The 25265-nt window shown below is 38.2% G+C and overlaps 1 protein-coding gene across 2 annotated transcripts in view; it reads right to left on the reverse strand.

Moving 5' to 3' along the window:
• LOC121373275 (selenocysteine insertion sequence-binding protein 2-like) overlaps positions 1-25265 on the reverse strand; it is a 75256-nt gene that overhangs the window by 11029 nt on the left and 38962 nt on the right. The window contains exons 7-13 of one of the 2 annotated variants that reach the window (XM_041499795.1): positions 21456-21564; positions 18030-18433; positions 14346-14414; positions 13847-13948; positions 12857-12936; positions 8235-8287; positions 6129-6167 (exon numbers count right to left, since the gene is read on the reverse strand). In XM_041499795.1, coding sequence (XP_041355729.1) covers positions 6129-6167; positions 8235-8287; positions 12857-12936; positions 13847-13948; positions 14346-14414; positions 18030-18433; positions 21456-21564 — 856 coding nt within the window. The remainder of the gene's footprint in view (positions 1-6128; positions 6168-8234; positions 8288-12856; positions 12937-13846; positions 13949-14345; positions 14415-18029; positions 18434-21455; positions 21565-25265) is intronic. The other variant, XM_041499796.1, reaches the window with a different exon arrangement.

Below are 25265 nucleotides of genomic sequence, written 5' to 3' on the forward strand. Positions count from 1 at the left end.
CCTAGATCAAAGAAAACAACTAAATATGAAACACCGGTGTCCATCTCTGTGGAGCTCTTTGAACTGATGCCTAGACACAAAGAAAACAACTAAATATGAAACACCGGTGTCCATCTCTATGGAGCTCTTTGAACTGATGCCTAGACACAAAGAAAACAACTAAATATGAAACACCGGTGTCCATCTCTATGGAGCTCTTTGAACTGATGCCTAGACACAAAGAAAACAACTAAATATGAAACACCGGTGTCCATCTCTATGGAGCTCTTTGAACTGATGCCTAGACACAAAGAAAACAACTAAATATGAAACACCGGTGTCCATCTCTATGGAGCTCTTTGAACTGATGCCTAGACACAAAGAAAACAACTAAATATGAAACACCGGTGTCCATCTCTGTGGAGCTCTTTGAACTGATGCCTAGACACAAAGAAAACAACTAAATATGAAACACCGGTGTCCATCTCTATGGAGCTCTTTGAACTGATGCCTAGACACAAAGAAAACAACTAAATATGAAACACCGGTGTCCATCTCTGTGGAGCTCTTTGAACCGATGCCTAGACACAAAGAAAACAACTAAATATGAAACACCGGTGTCCATCTCTGTGGAGCTCTTTGAACCGATGCCTAGACACAAAGAAAACAACTAAATATGAAACACCGGTGTCCATCTCTGTGGAGCTCTTTGAACCGATGCCTAGACACAAAGAAAACAACTAAATATGAAACACCGGTGTCCATCTCTATGGAGCTCTTTCAACTGATGCCTAGACACAAAGAAAACAACTAAATATGAAACACCGGTGTCCATCTCTGTGGAGCTCTTTGAACTGATGCCTAGACACAAAGAAAACAACTAAATATGAAACACCGGTGTCCATCTCTATGGAGCTCTTTGAACTGATGCCTAGACACAAAGAAAACAACTAAATATGAAACACCGGTGTCCATCTCTATGGAGCTCTTTGAACTGATGCCTAGACACAAAGAAAACAACTAAATATGAAACACCGGTGTCCATCTCTATGGAGCTCTTTGAACTGATGCCTAGACACAAAGAAAACAACTAAATATGAAACACCGGTGTCCATCTCTATGGAGCTCTTTGAACTGATGCCTAGACACAAAGAAAACAACTAAATATGAAACACCGGTGTCCATCTCTGTGGAGCTCTTTGAACTGATGCCTAGACACAAAGAAAACAACTAAATATGAAACACCGGTGTCCATCTCTATGGAGCTCTTTGAACTGATGCCTAGACACAAAGAAAACAACTAAATATGAAACACCGGTGTCCATCTCTGTGGAGCTTTTGAACCGATGCCTAGACACAAAGAAAACAACTAAATATGAAACACCGGTGTCCATCTCTGTGGAGCTCTTTGAACCGATGCCTAGACACAAAGAAAACAACTAAATATGAAACACCGGTGTCCATCTCTGTGGAGCTCTTTGAACCGATGCCTAGACACAAAGAAAACAACTAAATATGAAACACCGGTGTCCATCTCTATGGAGCTCTTTGAACTGATGCCTAGACACAAAGAAAACAACTAAATATGAAACACCGGTGTCCATCTCTGTGGAGCTCTTTGAACTGATGCCTAGACACAAAGAAAACAACTAAATATGAAACACCGGTGTCCATCTCTGTGGAGCTCTTTGAACTGCTGCCTAGACACAAAGAAAACAACTAAATATGAAACACCGGTGTCCATCTCTATGGAGCTCTTTGAACCGATGCCTAGACACAAAGAAAACAACTAAATATGAAACACCGGTGTCCATCTCTGTGGAGCTCTTCAAACTAGTGCCTAGAATTTTTTTTTTTAAATCCACCAAAGTTGAAACGCTGTATGAAAATCCTAATATGGAGCTCTTTGAACTGATGTCAAGAAAAACCTACATATGAAACGCTGTATGGAAATCCTAATATGGATCTCTTTGAATTGATGTCTAGAAAAAACCTACATATGAAACGCTGTATGGAAATCCTAATATGGATCTCTTTGAACTTATGTCTAGAAAAACCTACATATGAAACGCTGTATGGAAATCCTAATATGGATCTCTTTGAACTGATGTCTAGAAGTAAACAAGTATTCTGAGAGTACTGCTAAAGCAATACATGTCCGCTACAGAGTCCATTTTTTTTCTTATCTCCTATCTTCAAGGGCCATAACTCTTTTAAAATGGGTAAATTACCATGAAAGTCATACTTGGTCTATAACAGTACATGATACAGCTATACACAAATATTTCAGCTCAATATCTTGAGATATAGCAAAAAAGAATGTCTGAAAACTAATTTTCATGTCTCCAAAGTTCAAGGGCCATAACTCTTTGAAAAATAGGTAAATTGTCATGAAAGTCAAGATTAATCAGTAACAGTACCTGCTAAAGCTATACATAAAATCCCAGCTATAAGTATCTTGAGTATCTTAATATTGCAAAAATATAAAGTCTGGAAAACTAATTTTCATATAGATCTCCAAAGGTTGAAAGATCATAACTCTTTGAAAAATAGGTAAATCGCCATGGAAGTCAAGCTTCATCTCTAACAGTACATGATAAAGCTATACACACAATTTTAGCTGAATATCTTGAGTCATTGTGAAAAAAAGATCCAGGAAACTGTGGCACAGATGGACAGACAGAATGACGGAGACAAAACCAACAGAAGAAAAAAGAAGAAGACAGGAATGTTTTATTTAATGACGCACTCAACACATTTTATTTACGGTTATATGGTGTCAGACATATGGTTAAGGACCATATTGAGAGAGGGAACCTGCTGTCGTCACTTCATGGACTACTCTTTTCGATTAGTAGCACGGGATCTTTTATATGCACCATCCCACAGACAGGGTAGTACATACCACGGCCTTTGATATCCCAGTCGTGGTGCATTGGCTGGAACGAGAAATAGCCCAATGAGGATCGATCCCAGACCAACCACGCATTGAGCGAATGCTTTACCACTGGGCTACGTCCCAACCCCCAAAACCTACAGGTGCCCTTCACTTGGACCAGTAGGATATTAAAAATATTTCAGTATTCTAGTAATGAACATATTTTGTTAACTGAAAGAAGTGTATTTAAGTAGGCAACACACTGAACATATTTTAACATAAATAAGGTAATTTCTTCTACTATGTTGTCTTGTGAGTGAAATACAATTAATGAAATTGGCAGTGCAGTGCATTATCTCAACAAACTGTGCTAGTGAACACAGTGTAAGACAAACTTAAATTAACGCAAAACATCAACAAGTGGTGAATATACTACATTGTATAATAAAGTACTTGCGAGATAGAGAGAGAGAGAGAGAGAGACAGACAGACAGACAGACAGACAGACAGACAGACAGACAGACAGACAGACAGACAGACAGAGAGAGAGAGAGAGAGAGAGAGAGAGAGAGAGAGAGAGAGAGAGAGAGAGAGAGCAGAGAGGCACAAAAACACACACAGAGACCGAGAGACCGACATAGAGAGAGAGGGAGAGAGAGGCACAGAGACAGACAGACGGACAGAAAGAGAGACATAGACAAAGATAGAGGCAGGTAGAGTGGGTGAGACAGGCAGCTACTTTAATTTATATGTAGAGGCACTGATTTTCCGCGATGGTGGAATTGAGAAAATACCTATCTGAAACAGAATTCCCAAATTTTTTGCACAACATTATTTACCTTTAAATATTTTATTAATTAAAATTTATTTTCCAAACTAGAAATTATGGACACCAACATCGGTCTGTGCTATGCTACGAAACTAGTACCCTTGTATGTTACGCCAAATGTTTAATGCATCCCATCTAGACATTTTACCAGTCGTGTTTTCTGGAAACCTAACATTGTGAACTAAAATTCTCTGACATTTACTCAAGTGAAATATTTATTATATAGTGTTTGCCTATTAATTTATAATATTTGCCATATTTCCAATCTCACAAAGGAATGCAGTATTTACATACTGTATCATTTATGGGTATGAAATTGAATATTTACAATGTGTGTAGAGTGTATGGAGGGCCTCCCCCAGAAAGAAAATGGGTTAGGGTTAGGGTTAGGGTTAGGGTTAGGGTTAGGGTTAAGAAAATCATATAGTAATGATAAGAATAATTAATTTTGTTAAAAGGTCAACTTCAAAAAATAAAACATGCAAAAAAAGTCTGGGTATGGCGCCATACCCATTTTACCCTCTGGCAGAAACCCTGTGTATGTTAGGCTTTGATAAAAATAAATGATACAAGTGAAGTGGTTTGTAGTGTGATTGGTTGTAATTATTTTCTGGATAGTTTCGTAAAGAAAACTGAGAATGTCCTTAGTCTGCATATTCACGAGTAAAATTTCACATTTTTACCAACATGTTTTGCCTCATTGCATATCGATTTATTTTATACCAGCAATTAATTGCAGTGTGTGTGTGTGTGCGCGCGCATGCCTGTGCATGTGTGTGTATGTGTGTGCCTGAGTGTCAATGAAATAAAAACAGAATTTGTTTAATATTGAAATGGAAAACAAAATGGAATTTGTAAAATTCTGAAACAGAAAAGGGAAAAATCTACAACGGAAAATCAGTGCCGCTACATACATGTATGCACCATCCAACAGACAGGACAGTACATATCACGGCCTTTACGTCAGATGTGGAGCACTATTTTGCCAAATGATTTTGTTGTTGTGTCATACAGTTTAATTATTGACTTTAGGATAATATATATATATATATATATAAGAGTTAGTAATAAACTAAAAGAGTTAGTAATAAACTAAAAAAAATATTTGTCATTAAATAAACATTTCTATTGATCCTCTTCCTTCTGTAGTCCATTTTTTATTACTTCCAATATAATAATATTTATCTTGCCTTCATGTAAAATTCTTTAATCTCATTGGTTGTTTGCCGTTGGACAAATCCCTTATACCCCTGTGGGCAGAGCCAAATTCTCTTATACCCCATCTGTAATTTCCAACAGTTTCCAGCCACCCCAGTTAAAGCTAAAGCAATAATTAGATTATAAATAACATTGTTAATCAATCAAGTATACATAATTAATTTTATTTTTACTATAAAATACACTAGTGTGGATATTCTTGTTGTTTTTTGGGGGTTTTTTTTAATATTTTTATTTTTTTACTATATACATTTGATAAAAAAAGTTATTTATTTATTTATTAATATCTGTTTCAGACAATTTCGTATTACAAACATTTGAAGTTAAAAACTCGTTTATCGATGGAACTATTTTTCGTCACTGGCAAGTGGTTTCATTCGCGTCCGCGTGGTACGGCTCCGTTAATAAATTGTTAACAATTATTGTCTGGCGTTATTTTGATTATTTGGCTATATGGTTTAACATGTCAGCAAGATAAATTCATTGTAGAAGCATCTCTCGGGATATATGGCTTTTTATGTACCCTCTGTGTGCTCTTTTACCCCTTCGCCTTCACCTCGGGGTAAAAGACCACACAGAGGGTACATAAAAAGCCATATACCCCTCGTGATGCTTCTACAACTTATAGTATGATCTTACTATGTTTAAATATAAATGTTATGGTTAATTATAATTAAAATGATTCTAATTAACTAATAAATTAATTGCTAAAGTTTAAGCAACATCTACTTTTCATGAACTACACGTGTACAAATCTTGTGGGGAAAAAAGCTGAAAAAAGGCTTAAGGCAAAAATGTTCTACAAATATTAATTTAAATAAGAAAGTGCAGGATTTGACTAAATATCTACTCTTAAATAGCTTGAGTTAATATACACTCATTTAACTGTTTGTTTGCATATACTAATCAAGTTTTATCTCAGAAAATTGCAGTCTGGAGGTAGAAAAATATGGTTAAAAATAAAATAAAATAAAAATAAAAATTCGGAGGAATTAGAGATCACAAAATTATTCAATGTTGCTGTATGTTGCATCCACAAATGTTAATATCAATACATGTTAAAAAAAAAAAATAATAATAATAATTTCAAAAAATAAACTTTAAAAACATTTTTAAATTAAAAACATGCAACAAACATTTTCGCCACCAGAAAGGTGAAAGCAAGACAAAAAAAAAGAAAAACTTTGAGGAAAGTTAAACCAGTGTATATTATTTTGCAGATACCTTCATCATCTTTAGCCCCAAGTTCACAGAGTCTAAATCCTGCACAATACAATGACACCATGCATTAAAGATTGTCTCAAATTTTATCCCATTATTACTCATATTTAAGAAAATTAATTTATCACTGCTATACAATAAAATTGATATATCACTGTTGTACGGTAAAATTAATATATTGCTGCTATACAATAAAATTAATATATCACTGTTATACATTGTACAATAAAATTAATATATCACTGTCAAACAATAAAATTAATATATCACTGCTATACAGTAAAATTAATATATCACTGCTATACAATAAAATTAATATATCACTGCTATACAGTAAAATTAATATATCACTGCTATACAATAAAATTAATATATCACTGCTATACAATAAAATTAATATATCACTGCTATACAGTAAAATTAATATATCACTGTTAATACAATGTACTGTAAAATTAATATATCATTGTTAACCTTCTGACTACTGCAGGCGAGATATCTCGCCCGACGTCACGTCAGTCGATATACTGTACACTGTATACAGTGCATTCCCCAATTCATATTTCCCGCCGTTTTGCACACGACACTCACCGGAAACGGAAATATAATTAAAGAAAAAAGATTTTTTTTTCAAAATGGTGGTTTTTGTTTTGATTTTTTCAATTGAAAATACCTTGAAATTTTGAGTTCAAAAAGTGGTTTTCGGCAAGTATTTTCACTTGACAACAATGGCGGCACGTCGCGGTAATTTTCAGGGATCGATAGCTGATTGTAACAGCTAATTTAATAATAAATTTGATCGTTTTACCAACAACGAAAATTACCAAATATTGCAATATGAATCGTAATTCGGGTTTTAAAAAAAATTCTGCTAAAAAACCCACTGTTATCGGGAATAATGGACATAAATACTGGACAGCTGGCCATAAATGCCCGTAAGTAAACGCAACTTTTTCGATTTTTTGCCTAATTTTAACCACCATTAGCCGATCTAAAACAATAAAAATTACCAAAAAAGACACGAAAATAATACTTACCGATTCATATATGAACTTTATTTCATGTATTTATGAAACATTTGAGTGAATATATGTGAGTAAAAATTATAAACTTGTACCCACTCAACGTGGTTTTTGTTAAAAATTAATCCAGTAGTCTAAAGGTTAAACATTAAAATTAATATATCATTGTTAAACAATAAAATTAATATATCAGTGCTATACAATAAAATTAATATATCACTGTTAATACAATGTACTGTAAAATTAATATATCATTGTTAAACAATAAAATTAATATATCACTGCTGTACAGTAAAATTAATATATCACTGCTATACAATAAAATTAATATCCCATTGCTATACAGTAAAATTAATATCACTGTTAATTTCTCTGGGACAAGCTGGTAAAATTTAAAAGACACACTGATATATAAAGTATGCATTTATTTTATGCCATGTAAATATTTTGTCAATGCCAAATAAAAAAGGAACCACCTCTAAAATAACAACAACATGTTTTAGAAATACCATTACAACATCAACTATTATTTAGGGAGCTTCAATACAATATAGCTGCTCTATGTTAAACTTTACTTCTGTCATAGTGATATTCAATTAAAAGGACGTACCCTAGTTTTTAAACACTAAGACATATTTTTGACTATTCGAGCCATTTTACATAACTGAAATCATACTTTACTTAGATTGTATTGTTTAGATTATCCAGTTCCATACATGCGAAGTGATTTTGGTCATCCTGGTGTTTTTAATATCACAAAATATATTTCTCATATTTTAAAAACGCATGTGCGTCTGAGTAGTAACAGTTATGGAGTTGAGTTTTAGTCAAATTTTAGAGGGTATTTGACCATTTCAAAGTCACAGACTAATGTTTCACTCAATTGTAACTGTATCCGAGTGTGTTACAGTTTTGTAGATTAACTAAACTTAGTGTTAATTTTAACGGGTTGAAACTAAAGTATGTCCCTTTAATGTGTTCTCTCTTGAACGTTATATATTAATTACGTGACATTGTATACAACACTATCATACTTCAAATGATGTGAATATAAACAGATGTAACAGAAAAAGATTTTTAAACTAACCGTCCTGTGAGAGATCACTTTCTGCATTAACAACTCCCACTCCAACAGCCGAACTGAAACACAAAACACATCTTCAACATATTATCTAATAAAAAAGTTATTGTTTAACGACACCACTGGAGCACATTGATTATTAATCATCGGCTATTGGTTAGTTAGATATAATATTTTAACATGCTCCCATACCACTAAGGTTTCGAGCATGGCCACCCTGGGCTCGATCTCTGGAAGCCAGTGGTCCAGTCCGGGGTATCGGCTATTGGATATCAAACATTTCGTTATTCTGACATATAGTCTTAGAGAGGAAACCTGCTATATAATACTGTTCCATTAATACCAAGGGATCTTTTATATGCACCATCCCACAGACAGGATAGCACATACGACAGGCTTTGATATACCAGTCGTGGTGCACTGGCTGCAACGAGAAACAGCCTAATGAGCCCACCGACAGGGATCGATACCAAACCGACTGCAAATAAAGCAAGTGATTTACCCAGCCTAATGGGCCCACCGACGGAGATTGATCCCACACCTACCATGCATCAAGTGAGCACTTTACAGCTGGGCTGCGTCCTGCCCCTTAAGTAAACTAATTAAGAGCCAGTAAATATTTTCCGCATTTTTCTTTAAATATGGTAAACACAAATTCAGCTTAGATGTTGACGTTGTGGCAGGGTCTTAAACTCGATAACTGAAACAACAGTTCAGAGTAAATACTTTTGCATGTACAGTGTGTGATTTTGGTTTTAAAAAATGTGTCATAAATCTTTAGAGGCCGCCGCCACCTACCACGCGTCTCCACTAGAACAGAAGATACACTAAATGTTTTGCATAAAACCATGCATGTTTACTATGTCATTTCGAAGAATCAATGTAATTTGTACAAATAAGTTTACGAGCCATGTGGGCTCGTATGCTAAGCAAGCTAGAGAGTCCTACATGATTTCTGGGAGCTTCAGGGCTCCCAGACTCTCCTGAAAATTTTAGGTCAAATCATTTAATTTTCACAAGTTTAATTTTTTCCTCATCCAATTTTCGTTCGCCTATTAATTTTAAGATAATATTTATGTGGTCATAACGGGATATGTTCAAAATAAATAGGTTAATTTAATTCATTTTGCGTAAACCACAAATGAAAGGAAATGTTTTATTTAATGATGCACTCAACACATTTTATTTACGGTTATATAGCGTCAGACATATGGTTAAGGACCACACAGATGTATAGAGAGGAAACCCACTGTCGCCACTTCATGGGCTACTCTCTTCGATTAGCAGCAAGGGGCATTTTATATGCACCATCCCACAGACAGGATAGCACATACCACGGTTTGCTCAAATTTACGATCTTCAGTGGCCTGTGTTTCATTTTATGAAACAATCATAGCTCTAAGAACTGTATGTGCCAAGCTAACTACCTAAGGCACTTTAGGTGATCTTAGCACTAAGACCAGTTTGTAAAATGTAGCACTGAACTTTAAAAAATTTATTTAGAAAATATATATATACCGGTAGTCAGAACCCATTAAAAAACAATCCCACCGAAACCCCCAGCTAACATACATGTGTACATGTAAAAACAGTCTTTGTTACTTACACCTGATACTAAACATTGGCTGGGAAGAGAAACAGCCCAGTGGACTCACTAACTGCATCTTCATAAATCAAGGCTAATATTCGTTCCTCGTATTCAGCCTTGATACATGTCGTCAAGAAATCGTGCCACAAAATGATTAAATTTCATTGGATGCGATGAGATCTGATTGCAATGAATCGCAACACTCCTTATAGATTCCCTTGTTATGTAAACTCCATGTTGGCGGGCGAACACTGATATTGCTTTCAAGATTGTCACATGTTACCGATGCTGTGATTGGTCAGCGATGTCATCGTGTAAGGGACATAATCGGTGTTACAAATTTTCTTCCAATAGAGGCCGCTAGTACTAGTAGTGGATATCAGTAATCTTGACTACATGTATCAAGGCTGAATACGAGGAACGAATATTAGCCTTGATTTATGAAGATGCACTAACTGGGGCCAGCGCTACATTGATCACACATCAGGCAAGCGATTTACCACCGGACTACGTTCCGCCTCAACTTCCATCAAGTACTCTCCCACTAAACCCATTCTTGGAATGGCTAGGGGTGAAGTTTACTGACAAACTTACGTCGTGTTGGCGACCGGTCCTACAGGCAGCTAAATCCCCTCCCCTGGGTTGGTTTACCGAGATGTGAAATTTACTGACAAACTTGTCGTGTTGGCGACCGGTCCTACAGACAGCTAGATCCCGTGCCCCTGGGTTGGTTTACCGAGATGTGAAGTTTACTGACAAACTTACATTGTGTTGGCGACCGGTCCTACAGACAGCTAAATCCCCTCCCCTGGGTTGGTTTACCGAGATGTGAAATTTACTGACAAACTTATGTCGTGTTGGCGACCGGTCCTACAGACAGCTAGATCCCCGCCCCTGGGTTGGTTTACCGAGATGTGAAATTTACTGACAAACTTATGTCGTGTTAGGGACCGGTCCTACAGACAGCTAGATCCCGTGCCCCTGGGTTGATTTACCGAGATGTGAAATTTACTGACAAACTTATGTCGTGTTGGTGACCGGTCCTACTGACAGCTAGATCCCGTGCCCCTGGATTGGTTTACCGAGATGTGAAGTTTACTGACAAACTTACATCGTGTTGGCGACCGGTCCTACTGACAGCTAGATCCCGTGCCCCTGGGTTGGTTTACCGAGATGTGAAATTTACTGACAAACTTACGTCGTGTTGGCGACCGGTCCTACAGACAGCTAGATCCCCGCCCCTGGGTTGGTTTACCGAGATGTGAAATTTACTGACAAACTTATGTCGTGTTGGCGACCGGTCCTACAGACAGCTACATCCCCTCCCCTGGGTTGGTTTACCGAGATGTAAAATTTACTGACAAACTTATGTCATGTTGGCGACCGGTCCTACAGACAGCTAGATCCCCACCCCTGGGTTGGGTTAGCGAGATGTAAAATTTACTGACAAACTTATGTCGTGTTGGCGACCGGTCCTACAGACAGCTAGATCCCCACCCCTGGGTTGGGTTAGCGAGATGTGAAATTTACTGACAAACTTATGTCGTGTTGGCGACCGGTCCTACAGACAGCTAGATCCCCACCCCTGGGTTGGGTTAGCGAGATGTGAAGTTTACTGACAAACTTACGTCATGTTGGCGACCGATCCTACTGACAGCTAGTTTCCCTCCCCTGGGTTGGGTTAGTGAGATGTGAAGTTTACTGACAAACTTACGTTGTGTTGGTGAGTAGCCCTACTGACAGCTAGATACCCTCCCCTGGGTTGGTTTACTGAGATGTGAAGTTTACTGACAAACTTACGTCATGTTGGCTAGCGGTCCTACAGACAGCTAGATCCCCTCCCCTGGGTTGGTTTACCGAGATGTGAAGTTTACTGACAAACTTACGTCATGTTGGCTAGCGGTCCTACAGACAGCTAGATCCCCTCCCCTGGGTTGGTTTACCGAGATGTGAAGTTTACTGACAAACTTACGTCATGTTGGCTAGCGGTCCTACAGACAGCTAGATCCCCTCCCCTGGGTTGGTTTACCGAGATGTGAAGTTTACTGACAAACTTACGTCATGTTGGCTAGCGGTCCTACAGACAGCTAGATCCCCTCCCCTGGGTTGGTTTACCGAGATGTGAAGTTTACTGACAAACTTACGTCATGTTGGCTAGCGGTCCTACAGACAGCTAGATCCCCTCCCCTGGGTTGGTTTACCGAGATGTGAAGTTTACTGACAAACTTACGTCATGTTGGCTAGCGGTCCTACAGACAGCTAGATACCCTCCCCTGGGTTGGTTTACCGAGATGTGAAGTTTACTGACAAACTTACGTCGTGTTGGCTAGCGGTCCTACAGACAGCTAGATCCCCTCCCCTGGGTTGGTTTACCGAGATGTGAAGTTTACTGACAAACTTACGTCATGTTGGCTAGCGGTCCTACAGACAGCTAGATCCCCTCCCCTGGGTTGGTTTACCGAGATGTGAAGTTTACTGACAAACTTACGTCATGTTGGCTAGCGGTCCTACAGACAGCTAGATCCCCTCCCCTGGGTTGGTTTACCGAGATGTGAAGTTTACTGACAAACTTACGTCATGTTGGCTAGCGGTCCTACAGACAGCTAGATCCCCTCCCCTGGGTTGGTTTACCGAGATGTGAAGTTTACTGACAAACTTACGTCATGTTGGCTAGCGGTCCTACAGACAGCTAGATACCCTCCCCTGGGTTGGTTTACCGAGATGTGAAGTTTACTGACAAACTTACGTCGTGTTGGCTAGCGGTCCTACTAACAACTAGATCCCCTCCCCTGGGTTGGGTTAGTGAGATGTGATGTTTACTGACAAACTTACATCGTGTTGGCTAGCGGTCCTACAGACAGCTAGATCCCCTCCCCTGGGTTGGTTTACTGAGATGTGAAGTTTACTGACAAACTTACGTCGTGTTGGCTAGCGGTCCTACTAACAACTAGATCCCCTCTCCTGGGTTGGGTTAGTGAGATGTGATGTTTTCCCACCCCTGGGATGGTTAGTGAGATGTTACGTTTACTGACAAACTTACGTTGTGTTGGCGAGCGGTCCTACTAAGTCTCCATCTAACAGTCTCATCTTCTTCTTTTCCTCTCGCTCCTTCAGTATCACCTACAAAAAACAACAACAACATTAAGTTAAAGTTTGTTTCGTTTAACAACACCACTACAGCACATTGATTTATTAATCATCAGCTATTGGATGTCAAACATTTGGTAATTTTTATATTAAATTATAGAGATGAAACCCACTACATGTTTCCATTGAATAGTAGAGGAATCTTTTATGTCGGCCTTATGTGTGACTGCACACGAAGAGGATTAAGTAAGAAAGAAAGAATCTTTTATATGCACTATCCCACAGACAGGATAGCACATACCACGGCTACTGATATACCAGTTGTAGTGAACTGGCTGAACGAAAAGTAGCTCAATGGGCCCACCTACGGGGATCGATCCCAGATCGACTGCACATCAAGCAAGTGCTTTACCACTGGGCCACGTCCCGCCCCATTTCACCGACTAGGACTTATAGTATGTGAGAAACTAGTCTAAACATGAAACTGTAACACAGTACTCGCCTCTCCCACTGTCACTGCCGTCCCATTTCACAGACTAGGACTTATAGTATGTGAGAAACTAGTCTAAACATGAAACTGTAACACAGTACTCGCCTCTCCCACTGTCACTGCCGTCCCATTTCACCGACTAGGACTTATAGTATGTGAGAAACTAGTCTAAACATGAAACTGTAACACAGTACTCGCCTCTCCCACTGTCACTGCCGTCCCATTTCACCGACTAGGACTTATAGTATGTGAGAAACTAGTCTAAACATGAAACTGTAACACAGTACTCGCCTCTCCCACTGTCACTGCCGTCCCATTTCACCGACTAGGACTTATAGTATGTGCGAAACTGGTCTAAACATGAAACTGTAACATAGTACCCGCCTCTCCCACTGCCACTGCTGTCGGATAAGTAATAACTATGTCTGGCCTTTTTACTTTGTAATTGTTTACCTTTTTCAGAGGACTTGGTTTCTTGGGTTTCGGGTTCTCCCTCTCTTTACCCCGCTTCACGGGAGCAGACGAATCCAGAATGTTGTGTGGATGTGAGTGACCCTACAATACAAAACCCAAAATATACTATTGCTGTTCATTTTTCAACAGCCAAAGATGTATATATGATTTTGTTATAATTCCATAAAGTAGCGTGTGTGCGGATGCACAAACTTGTGGGCAGACTAATTTATACTTTAAAATACACCTAAAATGTCCTACTATTTTTTCACACTAAATTGTATTCCAAATCTTCCCTATATTTCTTGCTGTCCTATTTCCAACAGGCAATATTTATTTCTTAGCAGGACATTTTTTTTCTTTTTCTTAGCAGGACATACTTCCTTTGTATTGCATTTAAGAAAATAATATTTAGGACTGCCTATTTCAAATCCAGATTATTTTAAAAGAAAATAAGTTTACCAAATTAACATAATTAAAACAATAATAACAGTCATACCTGTTTGTCTTCGATTTTTTTCACGTGGACTTCAGGAGTCTGTAGGCCTACTGGTTGGACCTTCTTCTTCTGAAAAACAAACAAATACTAAATACCAGGTTTACACAAAATTGTTTTGGCTGCGTACATAATAAATATCAGGTCTGGAAGGGAGGAAATGTTTTATTTAACGACGCACTCAACGCATTTTATTTATGGGTATGGCGTCGGACATACATGTATGGTTAAGGACCACACAGATATTGAGAGAAAGAAAGAAATGTTTTATTTAATGACGCACTCAACACATTTTATTTACGGGTATATGGCATCAGACATACATGTATGGTTAAGGACCACACAGATATTGAGAGAGGAAACCCGCTGTCGTCACTTATGGGCTACTCTTCTTTTCGATTAGCAGCAAGGGATCTTTTATATGCACCATGCCTGTCACTAAATGTTTAAATGATATTACTGCTCTCCTTTATTAACCACGTATAATCACACATGTATTTGTAGTTAAATGAAAATGTGCCTGTCACTAAATGTTTAAATGATATTACTGCTCTCCTTTATTAACCACGTATAATCACACATGTATTTGTAGTTAAATGAAAATGTGCCTGTCACTAAATGTTTAAATGATATTACTGCTCTCCTTTATTAACCACGTATAATCACACATGTATTTGTAGTTAAATGAAAATGTGCCTGTCACTAAATGTTTAAATGATATTACTGCTCTCCTTTATTAACCACGTATAATCACACATGTATTTGTAGTTAAATGAAAATGTGCCTGTCACTAAATGTTTAAATGATATTACTGCTCTCCTTTATTAACCACGTATAATCACACATGTATTTGTAGTTAAATGAAAATGTGCCTGTCACTAAATGTTTCAATGATATTACTGCTCTCCTTTATTAACCACGTATAATCACACATGTATTTGTAGTTAAATGAAAATGTGCCTGTCACTAAATGTTTCAATGATATTACTGCTCTCCTTTATTAACCACGTATAATCACACATGTATTTGTAGTTAAATGAAAATGTGCCTGTCACTAAATGTTTCAATGATATTACTGCTCTCCTTTATTAACCACGTATAATCACACATGTATTTGTAGTTAAATGAAAATGTGCCTGTCACTAAATGTTTCAATGATATTACTGCTCTCCTTTATTAACCACGTATAATCACACATGTATTTGTAGTTAAATGAAAATGTGCCTGTCACTAAATGTTTCAATGATATTACTGCTCTCCTTTATTAACCACGTATAATCACACATGTATTTGTAGTTAAATGAAAATGTGCCTGTCACTAAATGTTTCAATGATATTACTGCTCTCCTTTATTAACCACGTATAATCACACATGTATTTGTAGTTAAATGAAAATGTGCCTGTCACTAAATGTTTCAATGATATTACTGCTCTCCTTTATTAACCACGTATAATCACACATGTATTTGTAGTTAAATGAAAATGTGCCTGTCACTAAATGTTTAAATGATATTACTGCTCTCCTTTATTAACCACGTATAATCACACATGTATTTGTAGTTAAATGAAAATGTGCCTGTCACTAAATGTTTAAATGATATTACTGCTCTCCTTTATTAACCACGTATAATCACACATGTATTTGTAGTTAAATGAAAATGTGCCTGTCACTAAATGTTTAAATGATATTACTGCTCTCCTTTATTAACCACGTATAATCACACATGTATTTGTAGTTAAATGAAAATGTGCCTGTCACTAAATGTTTCAAATGATATTACTGCTCTCCTTTATTAACCACGTATAATCACACATGTATTTGTAGTTAAATGAAAATGTGCCTGTCACTAAATGTTTCAATGATATTACTGCTCTCCTTTATTAACCACGTATAATCACACATGTATTTGTAGTTAAATGAAAATGTGCCTGTCACTAAATGTTTCAATGATATTACTGCTCTCCTTTATTAACCACGTATAATCACACATGTATTTGTAGTTAAATGAAAATGTGCCTGTCACTAAATGTTTCAATGATATTACTGCTCTCCTTTATTAACCACGTATAATCACACATGTATTTGTAGTTAAATGAAAATGTGCCTGTCACTAAATGTTTCAATGATATTACTGCTCTCCTTTATTAACCACGTATAATCACACATGTATTTGTAGTTAAATGAAAATGTGCCTGTCACTAAATGTTTCAATGATATTACTGCTCTCCTTTATTAACCACGTATAATCACACATGTATTTGTAGTTAAATGAAAATGTGCCTGTCACTAAATGTTTAAATGATATTACTGCTCTCCTTTATTAACCACGTATAATCACACATGTATTTGTAGTTAAATGAAAATGTGCCTGTCACTAAATGTTTAAATGATATTACTGCTCTCCTTTATTAACCACGTATAATCACACATGTATTTGTAGTTAAATGAAAATGTGCCTGTCACTAAATGTTTAAATGATATTACTGCTCTCCTTTATTAACCACGTATAATCACACATGTATTTGTAGTTAAATGAAAATGTGCCTGTCACTAAATGTTTAAATGATATTACTGCTCTCCTTTATTAACCACGTATAATCACACATGTATTTGTAGTTAAATGAAAATGTGCCTGTCACTAAATGTTTAAATGATATTACTGCTCTCCTTTATTAACCACGTATAATCACACATGTATTTGTAGTTAAATGAAAATGTGCCTGTCACTAAATGTTTAAATGATATTACTGCTCTCCTTTATTAACCACGTATAATCACACATGTATTTGTAGTTAAATGAAAATGTGCCTGTCACTAAATGTTTAAATGATATTACTGCTCTCCTTTATTAACCACGTATAATCACACATGTATTTGTAGTTAAATGAAAATGTGCCTGTCACTAAATGTTTCAATGATATTACTGCTCTCCTTTATTAACCACGTATAATCACACATGTATTTGTAGTTAAATGAAAATGTGCCTGTCACTAAATGTTTAAATGATATTACTGCTCTCCTTTATTAACCACGTATAATCACACATGTATTTGTAGTTAAATGAAAATGTGCCTGTCACTAAATGTTTCAATGATATTACTGCTCTCCTTTATTAACCACGTATAATCACACATGTATTTGTAGTTAAATGAAAATGTGCCTGTCATAACCTTAGTTAGGGTTAAGAAAATCATTCAGTAATGATAAGAGTAATTAATTTTGTCAAAAAGCTAACTTAAAAAATTAGAATCTGCCAAAATATTTGGGTATGGCACCACACCCATTTTACACTCCGGCAGAAATCCTGACTGGAACTAGATGATTTGTCCACTGTTCAGATTAGAAGAGTAAACTTTTAATGTCAAAAAAAGGCGTTGATTGTGTGCACCATTCCAAACACATCAGCCAATTACAGATTTTTGGAGCATGCTCAGATATACATGTATTAATAGACAAGAAAAACTTTCTCTTTTCCCGGACAAACGTAAAGGCATTCTAGCTACAGTTCTATAACAACATGCATACTGCATGATATGGTAAAAAAACAAATATTTTAAATGTGCAATATAAAATGTACTGCAATATTGTCCCCTGAACAATTCAAAATATTAAAAACTTTCATCTCTGTTCTGATAAAATTTCAAATCATGATGCCTAAATTAATCATACTATCACTACTATCATACCTCATAATTATCAATCATCAGAGCAAAATCAAACAACAATGGCTGCTTTGACTTCTTGCCCGAACCCTGCTGTTTCTGCGACTCCCGAACGACAATTTCATCCGTTATAATACTTGTTTGTTTCACAACCTTCATCGGAACCTTCGTCATCATCGTCGGTGTCGCCGTGGTAACGGGATTTGGGGTGTTCGACACACCACTGGAGACCGTCGGCTGCTTGAGTTTGAATTCTTTCAGCATCTGTTGTTCGAGGGTTATTTCCGCAAGCTCTTCTTCTGCAGCCCGGTTGGCAAGCTCGCGACGCTTTCGTCTTTTTCTCGCACATTTTGATTCGGGCAGAAGCTGCTGCTGTGACTGTTGTTGTTGATGTTGTTGTAGTTGTTGTTGCTGGCTGCCAGTAGGTACTGTAAACACACAGAGATGTCACATAAAGGGTTTATTAATTTATAAAAGCCGCCGTCAAAATAAGCCATAGTCGGCATGACCGAGGCCTACGAAAATTTAACATTTGTGCAATCCATTTCATGTCTGCAGAATGCCACCGACATCCATCAAAAGAGTGACCATGTGCTGGATTCCTGGTGGCAAGAGAATGAGGGGTAGACCCAAGGAGACCTGGAGAAAGATCGGTGGAGTGGGAGATGAAGGCTTTTGGGTAGAGTTGGGGCCAGGCGTTCTTCGGTGTCGGCCTTATGTGTGACCGCACATGGAGAGGATTACGTAAGTAAGTAAGTAATCCATTTATGGGTTACACAAAAACAAATTCATGTAACCAGAGTTCAAAGCTAATTTCCATATTTTAAAAAAAACCACATTAAACCATTTTCCAGACATACTTCCACACTTTGGAAAACACTCACTTTCCCATATTTGCAAGAAAACAATGTCCCACAAATCGAAAACCCGCTTATTTTAACATATGTATGACCAACTTTTGAATGCACACTATGCAAGTGTATAAAATTGGAAACTCACGATTAGCTTCCAAATGTTAACGACTGCGTTAAAAGGAGATCGCGTTTGGTCGACATTACGAAAGTTATTGAAATTTGCTCGTTTTCCATACTTTTTCATAACTTGCAAGCAAAAATAGGGTTTTTTCCCATACTTCTTCAAGATCTGGAAAATGATAAATATAAATTCCATAGTTTTTAAGGATTTCCGGACTGGAAAAACGTCAAAAGATACTTTAGTATTTATGACCATGAAATCATAAGGAAGGAAGGAAATGTTTTATTTAACGACGCACTCAACACATTTTATTTACGGTTATATGGCGTCGGTATTTCCAGACCGAGTACGAAACCCTGTGTAACCCATGTTGTTTTTACGTGACCCGTTATAACCATGTAAAAGATGTCATAAATTCAATGCGCAAATAAAAAATGGGCTACATAAAACTACACGTAAGTGAGCGACAAGTCAACGAAACTATCAGTCTTGCAATCTTCGAAGGCCTCTAACCAAGTAGTAGGCTACATGCTAAGTGCGTTAGATTGCATCAAAGTCGAGACGATAAACATTGTGCCAAAAATACATATGTATGCTCAAAATAACCACGCCCAAATTAAGTACAAACATGCTGACCTCAAAATAACCACGCCCAAATTAACTACAAACATGCTGACCTCAAAATAACCACGCCCAAATTAACTACAAACATGCTGACCTCAAAATAACCACGCCCAAATTAACTACAAACATGCTGACCTCAAAATAACCACGCCCAAATTAACTACAAACATGCTGACCTCAAAATGACCACGCCCAAATTAACTACAAACACGCTGACCTCAAAATATTTCACCTCACAACCACTGAAATGTTTTTGTTTAATTAGATTAAAATATCTTGAAATGCATTTTTGAATACTGACAACTCTACAGCAGCTGTTAATGACAGGACTTAACTAAACCGACCTTTCTGCATGCACTAAAAACAGAGAAAAGTGTCCGTTGTGCTCAAATTAATGAGATCTAAAGCATTTACACATGTATGCTATATCTCGGTCTTATAAAGTTTGTTTACCAACCCCACAAGAGGACATTGATTTATTAATCATCGGCTATATATTGACATAGTCTTAGAGAAGAAACCTGCTACATTTTTCAATTAGTAGCAAGGGATATTTTATGTATGCACCATCCCACAGACAGGATACAGGATAGCACATGAACATGTACATGCATAACAGCCTTTGATATATCAGTCGTGGTGCACTGGCTGAAATGAGAAATAACTCAATAGGCCTACCGACATGGATCGATCCCAGACTGACTATACATCAAACGAGTACTTTAACCCTGGGCTACGTCCCCCACTTTTGTGATTATATACTTAACAAAATTAAGGGCAAGAGACTGTTTTTTTAATTTTGGTCACTAGATCTTTTATATGCACCATCCCACAGACAGGATAGCACATACCAAGTCCTTTGAAATACCTGTCGGGGTGCACTGGCTGGAACGAGAAATAGCCCAATGGGTCCACCGACAGGGATCGCTCCCAATACATACAGCGCATCAAGTTAGTGCTTTACCACTTGGCTACGTCCTGCCCGCCCCTTTTTAATCTTAGCCGATTTGGTTACTATTCCAGTTTTAAAATGCTAAAACAAAGACTGAAGGTAAAATAGTTTGAATCATGTCATAAGTATTCTCTTCACCCCCCCCCCCCCCCCACACCTAATAAAATGACTCATAGAAAGTGTGGGTGCTACCCTCCCCCCATATGAGTTGCCCAAAGAAAATTGTGAAAATCATATTTCAGCCCATATCCGATATTTATTGTGTATGGATCCGAGCAGATGGTTTCTTGGGGGTTAATTAACAACAAAATATTTTTTAGTTTGTGATAAACAATAATTCACACACATGTCCGATATGTATTTGTTGGATGTCAACAGAATTTTTGGGTTCCCTATAAACAGAATAATTAATAATTGGAACTATGACTGTATAATCTCCATCAGGGTGTTCTGTTGCGTAATCTTAAGTAAGATCCTTGATAAAGTCTATAAGTTGTCAGAAACACACACACACACACACACACACACACACACACACACACACACACACACACACGTAAGTATGCACAATTGCAATGTGAAATAGGTCTATTTATATATAGTGTTTGTCCACGCCTGTAGGTGCATTTTTGTCCTAACTTATTAAAACAATGGTGATACTGCAGAACTTTGTGTGAGACGTACAGCAGCATAAAAAAATAAAAATAAAAATCCATAAAATGATCATATAATTCAGTGGCGTAGGAAGGTGCCAAAAAGTGGGAGTGGGGCACACTTTTATATTTACACTATTATAAAGCAAATATAAAGCAAAATATCTGAAAAGTGGGGGGCACACCCCCCCCCCCCCCCCCCCCCCCGCTTCCTACGCCAGTGTATATTATTGTCTCACTACCAACCTTGCCATACTGGCATGTTTTCCTCTGCAACTTCATCCAAGAGTCCATTGAACTCCCCCGCAGAATGGCCCGACGTATCTAAGTCTCTCACAGACACAGTGACATGGGACTAAAAGTACAAAACAAATACAATTTATTATTTTAAGTGACTACATGTTCCACATAAATCAAATTACCATAATTAATATTTATAAGCAAGTACAACAGGTGTAATAGCTAATACATTAGAAGGTCTGTGATTTTGCGAGTCACTGCAGCTGTCATTGTTACTGTGGCATATTCGGGATGTAGCCCAGTGGTAAAGCGCTCGCTTGATGCGCAGTCGGTCTGGAATCGATCCCTGTTGGTGGGCCCATTGGGCTATTTCTCATTACAGCCAGTGCACCATAAACTAATATATCAAAGGCCATGGTACATGTATGTGCTATCCTGTCTATGGGATAGTGCATATAAAAGAACCCTTGCTGCTAATCAAAAAGAGTAGCCCATGAAGTGATGACAGCACGTTTTTTCTCTCAATATCTGTGTGGTCCTTAACCATATGTCCGATGCCATATAACTGTAAATAAAATGTGTTGAGTGCGTTGTCAACTAAAACATAACCTTTCTTCCTTTCCTATTGTGTGGTGTATTTTTCATTCATAGTATTACATGTGTGTACATACACACATACATACACACATACATACATACACACATACATACATACACACATACACACATACATACATACATACATACACACATACACACATACACACACACACACACACACACACACACACACACACACATACCCACACACACATACACATATACATACATACCCACACACACACATACATACATACATACATACACACATACATACATACATACACACATACACACATACACACATACAGACACACATACACACATACACACATACATACATACATTCATACATACATACATACATTCAATACTATTGACAGATTATGATGACGGATAAAGCAAAGTCATATATACTCTTCAAAAAAAGAAACGCAAAAGGGTACAAATGGGTTATAACTCCGATTTTATGTTTCCTACCGGTTCATGCTTTGTGAATATAAGGTCATTGCATGTCCCAAACACATTCCCACGGTTACATTCGATAAAACGCAGCTACTGTACAATAAAGTTCCAAAATGTGAATATTCGCAAAAACGCAGCCACGTGCAAACCATGTCACCACTGCACGTGCGTTGTCTGCACGTGCGTTGTCTGCACGTGCAACATGAACACCGACAATATAAAAGTGCAGGGTGTTCGCTTGCCTGGCCTCTGTATCTGGCCGACAGTTGACAATCCAGGACATGCCACGTCTCAGTGAACCGCAGAGAAACAATGCCATCGGCCGACTAGACGCAGGCGAATCCAGAACGGCCGTTGCCAGGGCATTCCATGTGTCCCCAAGCACCATCTCCAGACTGTGGGACCGTTACCAGCAACATGGATCAACACGTGACCTCCCTAGATACGGTCGACCACGGGTCACTACCCCCGGGCAGGACCGCTACATCCGGGTACGCCACCTTCGGGAACGATTGACTACTGCCACCTCCACAGCCGCAGCAATACCAGGTTTGCGCAGGATATCCGACCAGACCGTACGGAACCGCCTACGTGAGGTAGGAATTCGTGCCAGACGTCCAGTTCGAGGTGTCATCTTAACACCACAACACCGTCGACTCCGACTGCAGTGGTGCCAGATTCATCGACAATGGCCTCAACTGCGATGGAGACAGGTGTGGTTCAGTGACGAGTCCCGATTTCTGCTCCGATGTCATGATGGAAGATGTCGCGTGTATAGGCGTCGTGGTGAACGTTATGCGGCAAACTGCGTGCAGGAAGTGGACAGATTCGGCGGGGGTAGTGTCATGGTGTGGGCAGCCATCTCACACACTGGCAGAACTGACCTGGTCCACGTGGAGGGCAACCTGAATGCACAGGGCTACATTGACCAGATCCTCCGGCCACACATCGTTCCAGTTATGGCCAACGCCAACGCAGTGTTCCAACATGACAACGCCAGGCCTCACACAGCACGTCTCACAACAGCTTTCCTACAGAACAACAACATTAATGTCCTTCCTTGGCCATCGATATCACCGGATTTGACCCCAATTGAGCATCTATGGGACGAGTTGGACCGACGCCTCCGACAGCGACAACCACAGCCCCAGACCCTGCCCGAGCTGGCAGCAGCCTTGCAGGCCGAGTGGGCCACCATCCCCCGGGACGTCATCCGTACTCTGGTTGCTTCAATGGGCAGGCGGTGCCAGGCAGTTGTCAACACACGCGGAGGCCACACCCGGTATTGACTCCAGATGACCTTGACCTTGGTGGTGTGTCCTATCACTTACTCACAATGGACTAGAGTGAATTGTGAACAATCCTGCAACATTTGGTAATTATCGGACTCACCATTCAATAATTAAATCAATTCTCCAAATGTTACGACAATGTGGTTTTGCGTTTCTTCTTTTGAAGAGTATATGTATAGTAGCAGGAAATGACTTTTCGCATCACGCATAGCTACATTACAAAATAGCTTGTGATATTTCCCATTCTTACCTTTACAGGATAAAGCCAATATCCTATGTCATTAACTAACTATTATCTATATACACAATGTACACTGTAGATACATAACTAAATTAATTAATTAATAATCGGCCACTGGATATCAAACATTTAGTTTTTCTGAAACATAGTCTCTGGACGAAGCACGCTATGTTTTTTTATTAGCAGCACTTTCCCAGAGTCAGGGCAGCACATACCACAACCTTTGATTTAACAGTAATGAGGCACTGGCTGGAACAGGAAATAACTCAATGGGCTCACTGACAGGGATCGATCCTAGATCAATTGTACATCAAACGAGTGACCCGTTGGAACAGGAAATAACTCAATGGGCTCACTGACAGGGATCGATCCTAGATCAATCACACATGAGGCGATTGACTGGTTGGAACAGGAAATAACTCAATGGGCTCACTGACAGGGATCGATCCTAGATCAATCACGCATGAGGCGATTGACTGGTTGGAACCGGAAATAACTCAATGGGTCCACTGACAGGGATAGATCCTAGATCAGTCATGCACCAGGCGATTGACTGGTTGGAACCGGAAATAACTCAATGGGTCCACTGACAGGGATCGATCCTAGATCAACTGCACGCGAGGTGAGTGTTTTATCACTGGCTTACGTCCTGTCTCCCAATCTACACTGTACATGTATATCAAGGAGCCACCTACAGTGGGCCATTCCGTGGTAATGATTTAAGCCAGGACGTAACATTCTGACTCTTATGATCTCCTTAACTAAAAGTCCTTTTTAAATGGAAATGCAGTTTTATCATTTATAGGCTTATTACATATAGTAGTATTAGCATGTCAGGCCTAATTTTGTTTTTTGTAAAAAAAATTGACTTATAAAGTGAAAAGTAAAATGTGCCAGGACGTGACGAAAATGGACATGACTTTTTTAACATTGCAGTAAATTCCAAAACTCTGCTCTCCTAGTAGAATGTTTGCTTATTGAAATAAACTGTTTAACACAATATCCAGTCTATTTCTAAATGGCATATAGCAATTTACTAAAAAAGTATTCTTTATTCTTTATGTGACAAGCCAGGACGTGACTTTTTGTCCAGTTCACTTATACAACTAATAAATCATATGTATATCAAATACTACTAATGAAAAACTTAGTTTATGAAAGCAATGATATTTACTGGTTTTAAGTATTTTTATCATCAAAATAAGTGCATAAAATCCC

Source organism: Gigantopelta aegis, chromosome 5 (assembly GCF_016097555.1).
Source record: "Gigantopelta aegis isolate Gae_Host chromosome 5, Gae_host_genome, whole genome shotgun sequence".
Taxonomy (NCBI): domain Eukaryota; kingdom Metazoa; phylum Mollusca; class Gastropoda; order Neomphalida; family Peltospiridae; genus Gigantopelta; species Gigantopelta aegis.